Source organism: Gigantopelta aegis, chromosome 1, assembly GCF_016097555.1.
Source record: "Gigantopelta aegis isolate Gae_Host chromosome 1, Gae_host_genome, whole genome shotgun sequence".
Classification (NCBI taxonomy): Eukaryota; Metazoa; Mollusca; class Gastropoda; order Neomphalida; family Peltospiridae; genus Gigantopelta; species Gigantopelta aegis.
Genome location: NC_054699.1, coordinates 25,757,857 through 25,774,769, shown reverse-complemented (window position 1 = coordinate 25,774,769; position 16,913 = coordinate 25,757,857). Strand labels below are relative to the sequence as shown.

At 40.3% G+C, this 16,913-nt stretch overlaps 1 protein-coding gene across 1 annotated transcript; it reads left to right on the top strand.

Moving 5' to 3' along the window:
- The first annotated feature begins 2,005 nt into the window (after positions 1–2,005).
- Positions 2,006–15,760, top strand: LOC121371955 (growth hormone secretagogue receptor type 1-like). The gene is made up of 3 exons (XM_041498220.1): positions 2,006–2,416; positions 5,296–5,901; positions 15,581–15,760. The coding sequence occupies exons 1-3, from the start codon at positions 2,006–2,008 to the stop codon at positions 15,758–15,760; spliced, it is 1,197 nt and encodes a 398-aa protein (XP_041354154.1).
- The last annotated feature ends 1,153 nt before the right edge of the window (positions 15,761–16,913 follow it).

Below are 16,913 nucleotides of genomic sequence, written 5' to 3'. Positions count from 1 at the left end.
CTGAACCCTTTCAAGTGATGGAGGTCCATCATTCTCGAAAATAATGGGAAAGTGGTCAAAACCGACTTTTCAAGAGAAATCAAGAAAAAGTGAAGGACTAGAAAGGGTTAAGTCTATAGAAGTGAAAGAACCATTTGCAGAACGAAAATATGTATGACTTTTATCATTAAATAAAAGCAAGTCATTTTTGAGAATTAAGTCTTCTAATTGTTTACCTCTAATATTGACATGCTCACATCCCCACAAAGTGTGATGACCATTAAAATTCCTCATAATAATAAAGGGTGTAAGGAGCTGATCAATAAGACATTGAAAGTCCCTAGGATTAAAATGAAAATGATTACGAGGTGGCAAGTAAACTGAACATAGAGTAATAGTTTTATGAGCCGTGACTTTTACAGCCACAGCTTGTAAATGAGTATTTAATGTGATAATACTCTGAGGGATGTTTTCACTAACAAGAATGGAAACACCCCCAGACGCTCTATTTTCAGTTTCTTGAAATTTGTGTCCATCATATCAGGACAAATGCGTCCCCAAATACAGTTGCGTTTAATGCGCGGTCGGTCTAGGATCGATCCCCGTCGGTGGGCCCATTGTGCTGTTTCTCGTTCCAGCTAGTGCACCACGACGTGTATATCAAAGGCCGTGGTATGTGCTATCCTGTCTGTAGGGGATGGTGCATATGGGAGATTCCTTGCTATTCCTGGAAAAACGTAGCGGGTTTTTATTTCTCTCTAAGACTGTATGTAAAAACATTCCAAATGTTTGACATCCGATAGGCGATGATTAATAAATCAATGTGCTCTAGTAGTGTCGTTAAATAAACTTTTAAACAAACCTTTTACAAACACAGTAGCTTCGCCTTACGTCACTATTATTTGAATTTTAATGGCTGAGAAAGCCATAAATATTACGTTTTAAAGACGTTTGAAAACGAAATCTTTGTTTTGCAAACTAATACAACTGAGAAAATATGTGCATAGCACTTAATAAATACATGGTCTTCCATAAAAGGTGTTCGGAAATATTTTCAAACCGTAATCTTGCTCGAAATGAAGACCAATGAAAACAATAGATGATCATCACATGGCCGTTTTAAGCGTCGACACCAAAGAATGGACTTTTAATCCATTAGGTTCACCAATCTAATATTACAACAATTATTTTACAATATACATTCTATTGAGTCGAATAAAGACAATTTCGGAAATTAATGTTAATGTAAAAAAAGTACCGTAATTTGCCATAAATAGATGATGTACCCAGACGCTGCATTATTTAAAAAAAAAAACCCAACCCAGACCCAAACACTGATTCGATGAATAAAAAACAACTCCCACAAAATCCAAGTTGACAGCGGGTTAAATGACCATATCTAGCCGATGATAAGATAAAAATCATTGCTTCATTCGTAAAAACTGCAAATTAAAAAAACAAACCCAAAAACCCAAACAAGATCAAACAAAACAAAACATCCCCAGTTTAATTAGTTCCGTTAAAGGGACATTTCTGAGTTTGCTTCATTGTAAGATGTTTCCGACTAATAAAATATTTCTACGATTAAACTTGCACATTAAATATATTTTCTTGTTTAGAATATCAGTGTGTGTGTATATTCAATATGTTTCTGGTCATCTTAATATGTGTAAGAAGCTCAAACTGGATTTTTTCTTCAAATAATTTCATAGGTACAAAAAAAATAATGTTTTAGGAAATAAAATGAAATTTAACCTAGTACAAATATTAGAACGATCAGAAACACGTTTAATATACAGCCAATAATATTTTATGCAGAAAGATATATTTGATATGTAATTACAATCGTTAAAAAGGTGCTTGAACCTTAATTGGATATAAGCACGAAAATCAGTTAATAAAATGAAATAAAGTGGTGCGTTTGGCTACCACTGTAAGGGTCGTAAGTTCGCACCTTTCCTTTTACACTTACCTTCTTTTTTTCTTTTTCTTTTTATAAATCAGATTCACGATCTTCATCGTAGCCATGATTTTGATGTTGCCGTCAATGACAACGTCTGGTGGTGATGACCTCACTCAGCTCTATTTAAATTCAAGCGAGACAACAGATGTGCTCCACCCGACCAATTCCAGCGGAGATTATCCAACAACCCAGTCTACCTCCACCTCCATGAGCAGTAACGACACTCAGACCTATCCCGACAACGACAACGTCACTTCTACACCATCGTCGACAGCAGCGACGAGCACGACTGAAGGAGCTATAGGTGTGTTTCGGAAGGTCGAGTACGTCCTCATCCCAGTGTGGTTCGTGGTGGGGATTGTCGGAAACACGTTGAGCGTGGTCATCATGCTGACGAAGGAGTTCCGGGTCCTGACCTCAAGTCTTATAATCATCTGCCTTTCCGTCTCCGACTCTGCTGTCCTAATTATGCAGGTATATTTGGCCAGGCCTGGCGCTTATAAAACTTTTAGGACATAAACTCAAGACTAACAGAGTCTAAGACTTTATCACCATGGCAACCCCATACAAATTTCATGCGCGTGGCGTCATTTGAGATCGAGTCGAGACCTAAGTGTTATAAGCACGAACCTTGGTGCTTGTTAGTCCCCTACCACTGTAACTGGAAGGGACTGCAGGTTTTGTCACCGTCCTTCTGTCTGTTTGTCTGTCTGTCCATCCGTCTGACACACATATAGTTTTCAGGACCTTTTTTCGCAATGCTACAAGCTACAGAGCTGAATTTCGTATATATATTTACCAATCTAATTAAAATTAGCTCCACTGGTTAATTACTATTACCTGTGGATTTAACAGCACCCAGTTGGAGTTCATTCGACCAATCAAAACCTTATTTGCGAAATCATGCCAGTGATTTGAAAAGAATTTGAAAACATTCGGGATTATGCCGAGGGTATACGAAATGATTCGGGTGAATTACGATGTATGCCGGAAACTAATTTCAATATAAATAAAATTTTATATAAAATTCGTTTAAAGACGAAAAAACCCCCAAAAACCCGTGATGGTATAGCCATAAAATCTGTTTATACTAGTATCAATTACTGCACATTTTCCTCTGGCTTTTGTTTTTAATGTTGAAAATAGACCAACAAGTTCGCCTATTGCATACATAGTCTCACCCGATATGTTTAGAATTTATATGCTCCCGAATAACGCTATAAAAGGAAAAGTGTAATTGGTCGATAATTAAATTGTTATTTACAGATGAAATGTCACCTGGACATGGAAGTCCACACAATGCTGTTAGATCTACTGGTAGACCAGTAGAGCTAATTTTAATCAGATTGTAACTTTACCATATTCTGTTACAAATCCAAGTTTGTCTTTCATGGCGATTTACCCGTTTTGGACAGAGTTATAGCCCTTGTTAAACGTCTACAATCAAGACTGATAGGCACCTTCCTCGGTGGTATCGTGGTTAAGCCATCGGACATAAAACTGGTAGGCCCTGGGTTCGCAGCCCGGTACCGGCTCCCACCCAGAGCGGGTTTTAACGACACAATGGGTAGGTGTAAGGTCACTACACCCTCTTCTCTCTCACTAACCACTAACAATTAAAATAACTAACCCACTGTTCTGGAAAAACAGCCCAGATAGCTGAGGTGTATGCCCAGGAAAGCGTGTTGAACCTTTATTGGATATAACCACGAAACTAACTAGAAATGAAATGAAAAGGACGGGACTACAGGTTTCGTCACCGTCACCGTCCTTCTGTCTGTCTGTCTCTCTGTCTGTCCGTCTGCCCCAGATATAGACTTTTTTTCGCAATGCTACAGAGATGAAATTGTGTAAATAACTTTACCATATTCTGTTACAGATTAAGTTTGACTTTCATAGCAATTTACCCGTTTTTGACAGAAAGAAAGAAAGAAATGTTTTATTTAACGACGCACTCAAAACATTTTATTTACGGTTATATGGCGTTAGACATACGGTTAAGGACCACACAGATTTTAAGAGGAAACCCGCTGTCGCCACTACATGGGCTACTCTTTCCGATTAGCAGCAAGGGATCTTTTATTTGTGCTTCCCACAGGCAGGATAGCACAAACCATGGTCTTTGTTGAACCAGTTATGGATCACTGGTCGGTGCAAGTGGTTTACACCTACCCATTGAGCCTTGCGGAGCACTCACGCAGGGTTTGGAGTCGGGTATCTGGATTAAAAATCCCATGCCTCGACTGGGATCCGAATCCAGTACCTACCAGCCTGTAGACCGATGGCCTAACCACTACGCCACCGAGGCCGGTTGTTTTTGACAGTTATGGCTCTGGTTAAACCATAAACGTCTAGAACCAAGACTGATAGGCCAAGATTTTAATATGATAGTTAAAAATATAGTTTTATTTTCACGACACCACTGAAGCACATTGCATTATTAATCATCGTCTACTGCATGTCAAACATTTGGTAATTTTGACATATAGTCTTAGAGAGGAAACCCGCTACATTTTTTCCATTAGTAGAAAGGGATCTTTTTTAAGCAACATCCCATAGACATGATAGCACATACCACGGTCTTTGGTATACCAGTCGTGGTGCACTAACTGGAATTAGAAATAGCCCAATGGGCCCACCGACGGGGATCGCTCCTAGACCGACTGCGCCTCAAGCGAGCGCTCTACCACTGGGCTATGTCCCTCCCCTTAATATGATCGCAACACCACACAAACTGCACGTGTGTCAGGCCTTTGAAGATTTGAGTTCAGACTCCCTGAATAATAGATTAGGTCCCTCCAGCGGCTAAAGTTTGTTTTGTTTACCGACACCACTAGAATGATTTATCGTCGGCTTTTGAATGTCAATCATTTGGTAGATCTGACAAATAATCTTCAGAGGAAACTCGCTACTTTTTTTCTTTCCCATTAGCAGCATTCGTGGTGTACAAACATAACGACACTTCAAGGCGCAGACCCTAGTTTCAGCACGTCAAAGTGGACACTAAGTTTAATTAATGTACAAACCTGAAACACACATTTAGATAAGGTTATAACAGAGAGAAGCTAAAACCTATGGTGTTTAAACGGGGAAATACAATCTAAATATAATTGGAGCTTGTCTCGATAAGCTTCATTTCTCAGACGAACGTGCATTTTTGGAATTAAGAAAAATGCATTTGGGGGTATTACAAAAACACTTCAGTTGTTCGAAAATGAATATTCTAAGTATCAAAATGTAAGTACTTCTAATTTAAATCATCAAAAACGGCTTTAATAGTGAAAAGTATGTCGTAATGTTTAACAACTAGGATCTGTTCCCTTTAATAAGAGTATTTGAAAACTCTTTTCCAGCCCTTCCAGAGCAAACTGTTCAGCGACCTGTTCGGATTCGACATCAGGTCACTGTCTAACGTCATCTGCGTCGTGTTCTCCGTCCTCTGGCGAACTGCCAAGTCTTCGTCCGCCTGGTTGGTCGTCCTCATTAGCGTCGAGCGACTCTTGGCCGTCTGCTTGCCTCTGCACGTAAAGTTCATCTGCACGAGGCGCAACACGAAACTCGTCATCGGCCTCATCTACGTCAGTGTTTTAGCCTTCTCCACCGCCTGGTCCCTCTCCTCCAGGATCTCAAATGATGGATTCTGCGTCTTCAACTACGTGGGACAGGGAGTTGATATCGCCACTGTCCAGGCCATGCTGATATCCGGGACTATCATATGCGGCATGCTGCCGACGTGTATCCTCCCTCTGACGACCTTGGTGATCCTGTGTCGTCTGCAGCAGATCCGGAGGAAGCGAAGGACTCTGATGAACGACCAGATTGTCGGCGCCAGGGAACAGACGTCAAAAATAGCCGCCATGTTGATGAGTGTGCCGATAGCCTTCGTGATCCTGGCGTCCCCGACGTGGATAGGACACAACGCTGGGTTCGTCCTAGGAGAGAACTTTCTTTCGTCCAAGGTCATTATGGATATATATATATAAAAAAAAATCCCGTGTGTGTGTGTGCGCGCGCGCGCGCGTGTGCGTGAGAGAGAGAGAGAGAGAGAGAGAGAGAGAGAGAGAGAGAGAGAGAGAGAGAGAGAGAGAGAGACAGACAGAGACAGACAGAGACAGAAAGACAGACAGAAAGAGACAGTGTGTGTATGTGTGAGTGAGAGAGAGAGAGAGAGAGGGACAGACAGACAGAGACAGAAAGACAGACAGAAAGAGACAGTGTGTGTATGTGAGAGAGAGAGACAGACAGACAGACAGAGATAGAGACACACACACAGACAGACGGAGAGAGACACACAAACACAAACAGACAGACACAGAGAAAGACACAGACAGAGAGACAGTGTGTGTGTGTGTGTGTGTGAATGTGTGTGTGAGTGAGAGAGAGAGAGAGAGAGAGAGAGAGAGAGAGAGAGAGAGAGAGAGACAGACAGACACATAGAGAGACAGAAAGAGACAGCGTGTGTGTGTGTGTGTTTTATTTGTGCGTTTGTTTGTTTTGTTTTGTTTGTTTGTTGTTGTTGTGTTGTTGTTTTTTGTTGGGGGGAGGGGGGGGGTGTTATCATTTATATAAAGGGAGTATTGATTTTTGTTTCAAATCCCAAATCAATTAATCAGTCAATTAGTCAATCAATCAATCATTTGACGTGCGTTAGCCAGTGCGCCACTATCGGGTTTCCCCACTAAGACTATATGTCAAAATTACCAAGTGTTTGACATCCAGTAGCCGATGATTAATAACTCAATGTACTTTAGTAGTGTCAATAAACAATTTGTTTTAAAACTCTGTGGACATCATTGCTTTCGATTCTTATTAGATAAAATGATATAAAGAAAATGATAAATTATACAATAGTAGATAATCTGTAGATGACATCAGTTTGACAAAAACGATCGATGGCTGTGCATGTGAATAATTGAATATCCGTTACGTTCATTACAATTTTACTTCATCCCATTGGTCCAGCTGTAGCAACATGGGGTTGTTCAATTCTCCATGAATGTGATAATAACGTTGTCACACAAAATCATCCCCAAACATATGCGTAAATGGCTTAGCCGATTCACACAGTTTGCGGATGATTTCAATAGCAACGTTATACTGAAAGCTGCCCAGTGTTCAGAATCCCCCCCCCCCCCCAAAAAAAAAAACCCCAACAAAAAAACCCAAAAAACCCCCACAACAACAACCAACGTTAAGCATTAGTTTATTTTTATGAAAGGATATCCATGCCAGAGGTTCGCATAATACAATTTGTATTCCTAATATATGATATTGACGATACCGACAAACAGTCTCTGATAAATAACCTCATTTATCATGCAATCACTGTAATATATATTGTCAATATATGATGAATAGATACATTTCTATATTTTCGACCATTGACCCCAAATATAGCTTTTTAGTATAATTATTAGTATTATGTGGATTGCAGAATATATAAACTAACCAGTCGCTGTCTTAAGATATCGGCTTTATCCTGCTCATTCGCAGCATTCGCCATTCTAACCTTTGCAGGACAAACCCGATATCTTAAGACATTCACATCATTCGCCATTCTAACCTTTGCAGGACAAACCCGATATCTTAAGACATTCGCAGCATTCGCCATTCTAACCATGGTCCACCAAACAAAATGTTTTCTCTTTTTTTTTTACTTTATTATTTTTTTTTTAATTCATACATACATACACACACACATACATACATACATACATACATACATACATACATGCCAGGTCTGCCCACTGTTCCATGTACGTAAGCGGGATCGACCTCGTAACCTGTAGACCTCATGCATATGGCTGAGGTAAATAGCATCTTTTTTATGGATGCCTCAGTAGCTCAGGAGGTATCGTGGTAAGTCTGCAATTTTCCGCCGATTCGGTGCCATATGTTCGAGTCCCAGCAACAGCATGGGACAATGTGTGAGACCAGAAAGGATTTACTTATCCCCTGCGCCAGTGCGTTAATATATATGTATGTAATCGTTAACCTCGACATAGATACAATATATAGATATTCATACATCAATACATACTAGCCAGTGCCAGGTCTGCCCACTGTTTCATGCATGTAAGTGGGATCGACCGCGTAACTTGTAGGCCCCATGCATATGGTTGAGTTAAAGAACATCCTTTTTATTGATGCCTCAATAGGTCAGAAGGTATCGCGGAAAGTCTGCAATTTGCGGGCGATTCGGTGCCATAGGTTCGAGTCCCAGCAACGGCATGGGACAATTTGTGAGGCCAGAAATGATTTAATTATTTCCTGCGCCAGTGCGTTAATATCTATGTATGTAATCGTCAACCTCAACATAGATACAATATATAGATATTCATACATCAATACATACTAGCCAGTGCCAGGTCTGCCCACTGTTTCATGCACCTAAGCGGGATCGACCCCGTAACTTGTAGGCCCCATGCATATGGCTGAGTTAAGGAGCATCCTTTTCATGGATGCCTAAAGCTCGTGACAACTGAAAATTATTTCACTCGGGACATACATTTGATAATAACTGGTTACTCGTTTATTATCCTCTATTTATGGACCGAAGAAATTGATATTGACCTCGGCATAACCTTTATCAGAATCAAATACGCTAATTCTTATAATTTTCCCCGCAATGCGTTCTAATGAGATTTAATGACGTCACCTAATTCTATGACGTCGTATGACAAGCAGAGGAATGCGGAAATAACCAGTTGAAACATTACGAAGACAAAAATTAAATTAGTGACACTATGACCAGCAACAGTGTCAAAATCATATTAATAACAAAATAAAAAATAAAATATAATAAATCTGAACATACATTTAAACTGAACAGTTATTGATTACGTGCAACTGCAGTTTTTATTTGTAACATAAAATCCTGAGAGTGCCGATTCCAATGTGTAAGTTTCTAAAATGCGAGATATTCCTTATACAATTTGACAATTACTGACCTTGTCTATGTGGTATTTGCGGAATTAAATTCAGTATGCATAAAGATGTTGTCTTTTTGTTGAAGGACAGCAAAGCGTTTTGTCACAAGTTTATGCTTGTTTACATTAGAATTAGAAGTTGACGTTGCATTACGTTACCTACTCATTAATTGGATAGAATTTTGTCTCATCTTTCTCCCAGGGCAATATCACTTTTGGTCGGACCGGTGCGTCCGTCTCATGGAAACATCACTATTTACGGAAGGTCATGTGACTGGGTTTGGGTTTTTTACCAATAAGAATATAGATATATTTTCATTATGTATTAATAATGTTTGTAGCACTCAGTTCGTGAAATATTCTTGAAATATATTTTTTCGTACGTACGAAATTATTGGGAGGTAAAATCCGGTTTGGGCTACTACAAACAACAAACACCTATAAGCACAAAAATAAGTAATAAGTTGATATGAAATGAAATATCTTTAGCGAGAAACGGCTGACTGGACATAGGTCAAGGGCGTAGGCTAGGGGGGTTCGGGGGTTCGGACGAACCCCCCCACCCCCCCACCCCCCCACCCCCCCCCCCCCCCCCCCCACCCCCACCCCCACCCCCACCCCCCGCTGAAGCAAATGGTCCTCTTTAAGAACTAAAACATACAGGTTTATACATATGGAGTTTCTGGTGGTGTAAAAACAAAATAGAAAAAGGTCCACTTGTGTCATATTCGAAACCCCCCCCCCCCCCCCCCCCCCAGGTCCAGATCACGCTACGCCCCTGTAGGTTAGACGTTTCGGCCCCAAGCCAGTTCGCCTCCAGTAACAGTTCTCCCAGATTTCATCAGTTCTCCCCTAGTATATATACATTTTTTGTACTATACCAATAACTTCATCGCTCCCAACTTTATATCAGTTCACCACATTTTTCTTGTAAATGTCAGGTTTTAAAGAAATTAACACAAAAATAGTAAATGATTTATTTTTTTTTTCAATTTTAAAAATTAAAGAAAACCTACAAAATAAACACAGAAAAACGCGATTCACATATGGTGTTTATTTGAGAAGAAGGATCTAAAGAGTTATTTCCCATCAACTAAATTACGTACATTACATCCATGTTGTTGTGTCATCAAACATTTATAGTTTGCTTTGAACCCCAACAGTGATATGGCAAAGTACCTTTTCACTATGACATTTTTGTTGTTTTTTCCGAATAGCAGGATTAACAAATGAAGTCGTTGTAGAATAGTTAGTAATGAATACGAAACAAGATCCATCATTGTTCCAATCAAATAAAGAAAAAGAGTAACAGCGTGTTGCCTTTATACATTTTGTATATAGAACTGCGCGGCCTAGTGACATTATTTCCAATAACTAAGGGCATGCTCCTAGTAAAACAAAAAACCTGTAGATATATAGAGAATAACACATGAGTGGCCGTTAGATACCATTTATCTCACAACGAGTTGTTTTAAAGGGACATTCCTGAGTTTTCTGCAATGTTTAATATGTTATCCACTAACAGAGAGTTTTTAACGATTGTAATTACATATCAAATATATACTCTTCAAAAAAAGAAACGCAAAGGGTACAAATGGGTTATAACTCCGATTTTATGTTTCCTACCGGTTCATGCTTTGTGAATATAAGGTCATTGCATGTCCCAAACACATTCCCACGGTTACATTCGATAAAACGCAGCTACTGTACAATAAAGTTCCAAAATGTGAATATTCGCAAAAACGCAGCCACGTGCAAACCATGTCACCACTACGTGCGTTGTCTGCACGTGCAACATGAACACCGACAGTATAAAAGTGCAGGGTGTTCGCTTGCCTGGCCTCTGTATCTGGCCGACAGTTGACAATCCAGGACATGCCACGTCTAGTGAACCGCAGAGAAACAATGCCATCGGCCGACTAGACGCAGGCGAATCCAGAACGGCCGTAAGGGCATTCCATGTGTCCCCAAGCACCATCTCCAGACTGTGGGGACCGTTACCAGCAACATGGATCAACACGTGACCTCCCTAGATCCGGTCGACCACGGTCACTACCCCCGGGCAGGACCGCTACATCCGGGTACGCCACCTTCGGGAACGATTGACTACTGCCACCTCCACAGCCGCAGCAATACCAGGTTTGCGCAGGATATCCGACCAGACCGTACGGAACCGCCTACGTGAGGTAGGAATTCGTGCCAGACGTCCAGTTCGAGGTGTCATCTTAACACCACAACACCGTCGACTCCGACTGCAGTGGTGCCAGATTCATCGACAATGGCCTCAACTGCGATGGAGACAGGTGTGGTTCAGTGACGAGTACCGATTTCTGCTCCGACGTCATGATGGAAGATGTCGCTTGTATAGGCGTCGTGGTGAACGTTATGCGGCAAACTGCGTGCAGGAAGTGGACAGATTCGGCGGGGGTAGTGTCATGGTGTGGGCAGCCATCTCACACACTGGCAGAACTGACCTGGTCCACGTGCAGGGCAACCTGAATGCACAGGGCTACATTGACCAGATCCTCCGGCCACACATCGTTCCAGTTATGGCCAACGCCAACGCAGTGTTCCAACATGACAACGCCAGGCCTCACACAGCACGTCTCACAACGGCTTTCCTACAGAACAACAACATTAATGTCCTTCCTTGGCCATCGATATCACCGGATTTGAACCCAATTGAGCATCTATGGGACGAGTTGGACCGACGCCTCCGACAGCGCCAACCACAGCCCCAGACCCTGCCCGAGCTGGCAGCAGCCTTGCAGGCCGAGTGGGCCACCATCCCCCGGGACGTCATCCGTACTCTGGTTGCTTCAATGGGGAGTCGGTGCCAGGCAGTTGTCAACACACGCGGAGGCCACACCCGGTATTGACTCCAGATGACCTTGACCTTGGTGGTGTGTCCTATCACTTACTCACAATGGACTAGAGTGAATTGTGAACAATCCTGCAACATTTGGTAATTATCGGACTCACCATTCAATAATTAAATCAATTCTCCAAATGTTACGACAATGTGGTTTTGCGTTTCTTCTTTTGAAGAGTATATGTTTCTGCATACAATATTAGCGGCTGTATATTAAATGTGTTTCTGATCGTTCTAATATTTGTATTAGGTTAAATTTCATTTTATTTCCTAAAATATATTTTAGTTTGGGCTTTTTATAAATATTAAGATGTCCAGAAACACATTGAATATACAGACACTGATATTCTAAACAAGAAAATATATTTGATACGTAAGTTTATTCGAAGAAATATTTTATTAGTCGGAAACATGTTACAATGCGGCAAACTAAGGAATGTCCCTTTAAATGTATCTACCGAGTAAAAGCGAGTTTGATACGTTTTTAAACAACGAGTTGTGAGATAAATTGTGTCTAACGGACGCGAATGTATTATTCTATTTGTTACATATCCTCAAAAACCAGGTTTTAAGCAAATTTTAACATCTTTTTCGACCAAAAGTTATTTACAGCCATTGCACTTGTAGCTGACTTACGCGTCACAGACATGAATGTCAGATTAACTATACGTCACAATGTAATCGATTTCCATCGTGTAGTTTTTTCATTGGATGTATGGCATTGGTGACCTGGTCATCACCTAGGAGCAGCCAGTCGTATGTATTGAAATTGTTAACACACGTACATGTGTTAACAATCATGTGTAACCAAAAATAACGATGGTGTTCTCACCAACGGGTGTGTAAGAAATGAATTGAATGAGTAAATAAATAAATGAATGTTTAACGTCACCGCAGCACAAATATACATTGGCTTTTGATTGTCAGACTAAGATAAAATCAGATAAGATGTTCCAAATGAGGCAAATAATTGTTATTGTATTTAGCAGACGTTTTTCTTTCATTGGACTCTTTCAGCGGTTTATACAAAAGAGTTCGATTGCTATTCCAGAATGAAAATAGGGTTTTCACACATCATGAGTTGACATAAAAAAGAAGAAAAAAAGAAGATGAAAGTGTCAATGAAATGATAATTAATAGCAATATAAATATTCAAGAGTAAAATTAAAAAACTGTGTGGTGGGGTGTTTTGACCTAAATATCTATACATAATTTTGTTATCAAGTGGTTAAAACACCCACAATACTGTTGCTTATATAACACACGACCGCCATCGCATTGGATATCCAGACATTGGTACTGTAATACAAAATCAAATGCATTTAAAAAGTCATTTTAGTCTCCAAAAAAAGGATGCCATTCGGAAACATCTTGCAATGGTTGCAAAGTCAGGACAATCCCTTTAAAGTGACATTCCTGAGTTTGCTGCAAGTTTTAAGATGTTATTGACTTAAAAATAGTTTTTAACGATTGTAATTACATATTAAATATATTTGTCTGCATAAAATATTAGTGGCTGTGTATTAAACGTGTTTCTGATCATTCTAATATTTGCACCATGTTAAATTTTATTTTAGTTCCTAAAATATAGTTTTTTCTTATGTACGAAATTATTTGAAGACAAAATCCGGTCTGGGCTTCTTACAAATATTAAGACGACCAGAAACACATTGAATATACAGATACTGATATTCTAAACAAGAAAATATATTTAATATGCAAGTTTAATCGTAGAAATATTTTATTAGTCAGAAACATCTTGCAATGCAGCAAACTCAGGAATGTCCCTTTAACTATCGCATTAGTCAAACTGACCACAATAGCCACTCCTGCTGACGATTACCCTCTGTGGGTAAAAATAATAGTTATTGTGTTTAACCCTCGAGCGGCAACATTTTTTTTTAATCTCCCACAGTGTGACGTCGATTTTTGCCAGGCTTGTCTTCCTAATTCGAAAAACCGCATTTGTAACCAAAATGCCATCGCGCATAAACTAGGACGTGCATTCTGAGTTCAATTTAAATATGTTCTTTAAGGCATACTGTCACATATTTAAGGACCTTATTTCTCAAAGAATGGATAATAAATAAAAATTATATTAGTTGTTGGAAACCAAATCCAGCTATTGCGTCACCTTAACTGAACTATGATGGAGTGAAATCCATGTCATCCCTCTCAGCAATTTTAGTTGGACCATTGCCATAATTCAATTATTTTTACAAAATGTCATTAATAAATGGAGTATGGTGGTTATGAAGATGGTTGAATAAAGTACATTTAGGGACAAATCAAATTATTTTTGTTCAGGTAATACTTTGTTAGACCATTAAATAGGTCAGCGGTCTGTGACAGTATGCCTTTATGTCGGTATCAAATATACCCTTTTTCTGTGCAATCCATCCTTTAAAAAAAAGCCGCACCACCGCATCAATTCTGGAGCTTTGATCTGACCCCGAGGCCCATTTAAAAAACAAATATGGCCTTAGTCGGGTTGAAAAACATTCTATATTTTCAGTTTGTACACTTTTTGAAGGACCGGCCTCGGTGGCGTCGTGGCAGGCCATCGGTCTACATGCTGGTAGGTACTGGGTTCGGATCCCAGTCGAGGCATGGGATTTTTAATCCAGATACCGACTCCAAACCCTGAGTGAGTGCTCCGCAAGGCTCAATGGGTAGGTGTAAACCACTTGCACCGACCAGTGATCCATAACTGGTTCAACAAAGGCCATGGTTTGTGCTATCCTGCCTGTGGGAAGCGCAAATCAAAGATCCCTTGCTGCCAATCGGAAGAGTAGCCCATGTAATGGCGACAGCGAGTTTCCTCTCAAAATCTGTGTGGTCCTTAACCATATGTCTGACGCCATATAACCGTAAATAAAATGTGTTGAGTGCGTCGTTAAATAAAACACTTCTTTCTTTCTTTTTGAAGGGTACGAAAGAGCCGATTTGGGCCGACAAATCATAGTATCTACATGAAAAATATTCATAATAAATATATATAATTTTACGGGATTAGCACTTATGAAAGACCACTTGCTGTAATTCGTTTGGAGTAGCCGACGTGGAGGCAGTGGGTTTCTTCTTCCACTATCTAGACCAAGTGAAGCAATGATTATATGTTTGAAACCTACTGGCTGTAGATTCAAATGTGCAGCAAAGTGGTTAATGTTACACCCCACCGTTAATTACTCCATGCAGTTCAATACACCGGCTGAGTGAGTGCTCCGCAAGGATCAATGGGTAGGTGTAAACCACTTGCACCGACCAGGGATCCATAACTGGTTCAACAAAGGCCATGGTTTGTGCCATCCTCCCTAACGGAAAGCGCAAATAAAAGATATCTTGCTGCCTGTCGTAAAAGAGTAGCCTATGTGGCGACAGCGGGTTTCCTCTAAAAAAAACAGTGTCAGAATGACCATATGTTTGACGTCCATTAGCCGATGATAAGATAAAAAAGCAATGTGCTCTAGTGGCGTCGTTAAATAAAACAAACTTTACTGTCAGATTATATATATTATATGAAAGATACAACTGTTGAGAGGGTCATGCACTCAACTGACAAGAACCGTGTAAAAATCAACATAGGTTAGTTAACAGCCCTCATGCCTAGTCGCCGCTTTGCGTTGTTATACAAGTGGCACTATACCACTTGTACAGCTGTTATGAGTTAGTACTACATACATCAAGTAACTTCAAACCAATGGATAATTTAAATACTACAGAGGTTAACCTATGTGTAATCATCAAAGCAAGATTTCAAAAAGCATGTCAAAATTTTGTAGTGTTATTTTATAAATGGTTGTGTGTTGCGTTAAACAAACATTCCTTTCTTTTCAGATGCTGACAACGTGGCGATACGTGGCCCAACCCCTCGAACAGATGAACTACTCCATCAACGTTTTCCTGTATATCACGTGCAGCAGGATGTACCGGAAGCGACTTGTAGCTTTAATTCGCCAGACCAAAAAATCTAGCAGCACTGATGCGTTACAGTCGGTGTCTACCTCGCGATTCTGATACCAGACTTAAAAAAGGTATCAATGAAACATCACTGAGAGAGAGAGAGAGAGAGAGAGAGAGAGAGAGAGAGAGAGAGAGAGAGAGAGAGAGAGAGAGAGAGAGAGGAGAGAGAGAGAGAGAGAGAGAGAGAGAGAGAGAGAGAGAGAGAGAGAGAGGAGAAAAAATAGAGCAGAGAGAAAGAAAAAAGAAATGTTTTATTTAACGACGCACTCAACACATTTTTTTTACGGTTAATGCCTCGACTGGGATCCTAACCCAGTACCTACCAGCCTGTTGACCGATGGCCTAACCACGACGCCACCGAGGCCGAGAGAGAGAGAGAGAGAGAGAGAGAGAGAGAGAGAGAGAGAGAGAGAGAGAGAGAGAGAGAGAGAGAGAGGGGAGAAAAAATAGAGCAGAGAGAGAAATAGAAGAGAGAGAGAGAGAGATTAGAGAGAGGGGGAAGGAGAAAAGAAGAGAAGGGAGAGAGATAAGAGAAGATGAGAGAGAAAGCGAAAGCGAGAGGGAGGGGGCTGTTCTAGACACAGTATATCACTGTCAAGTGCATACGCAGGGCGGCGTGCTTGATATTTAATATAAAATTTAAATAATAAATGAATTGAAATATGGTGGTCTTTAAGAAATTGAAACACGGCAACTGCCCAATGTTCCTCCCATACTGACTCACCCCCTCCCCATCCCAGCTAAATACGACATTGTGCATGTGCATCCAAATGCATTGTGGGACGGAAATTAGCTCGTTGGTAGTGGTCGCTTGAGGTGAGATAGGTCGCAGGAAGGAAGCATTTAAAGTTTGTTTTGTTAAACGACACCACTAGAGCATATTAATTGGTTAATCATCGGCTATTGGATGTCAAACTTTTGGTAATTTTGACATAGTCTTAGTAGTCAGGCGGATAAGGACATAAAAAAGACGTTTTGCGTTAGAATTGTGCCACTTTGCATGCACATAGTACTTGGGTAACTGAATATTTTCTGATATAGTGCCAATTGAACAGCGCCCCCTAGCGGCCTACAGCGCCCTATCCCATCCCATGGTTTACCAGATATATTGCCATATGTATTTAACAGGTGTTGACAATATATACAAAAGTATATGTCCTAAATTAAGAAAGGAAGAAAATGGTTCATGTAACGACGCACTCGACAT

Excerpts from the sequence above, each read along its gene's own strand:
- LOC121371955 (XM_041498220.1), top strand. The coding sequence starts at position 2,006 with ATGATTTTGATGTTGCCGTCAATGACAACGTCTGGTGGTGATGACCTC. Across the intron at positions 2,417-5,295 it reads CTGCTGTCCTAATTATGCAG|CCCTTCCAGAGCAAACTGTT; the intron begins GTATATTTGGCC and ends ACTCTTTTCCAG. Across the intron at positions 5,902-15,580 it reads AGAACTTTCTTTCGTCCAAG|ATGCTGACAACGTGGCGATA; the intron begins GTCATTATGGAT and ends CTTTCTTTTCAG.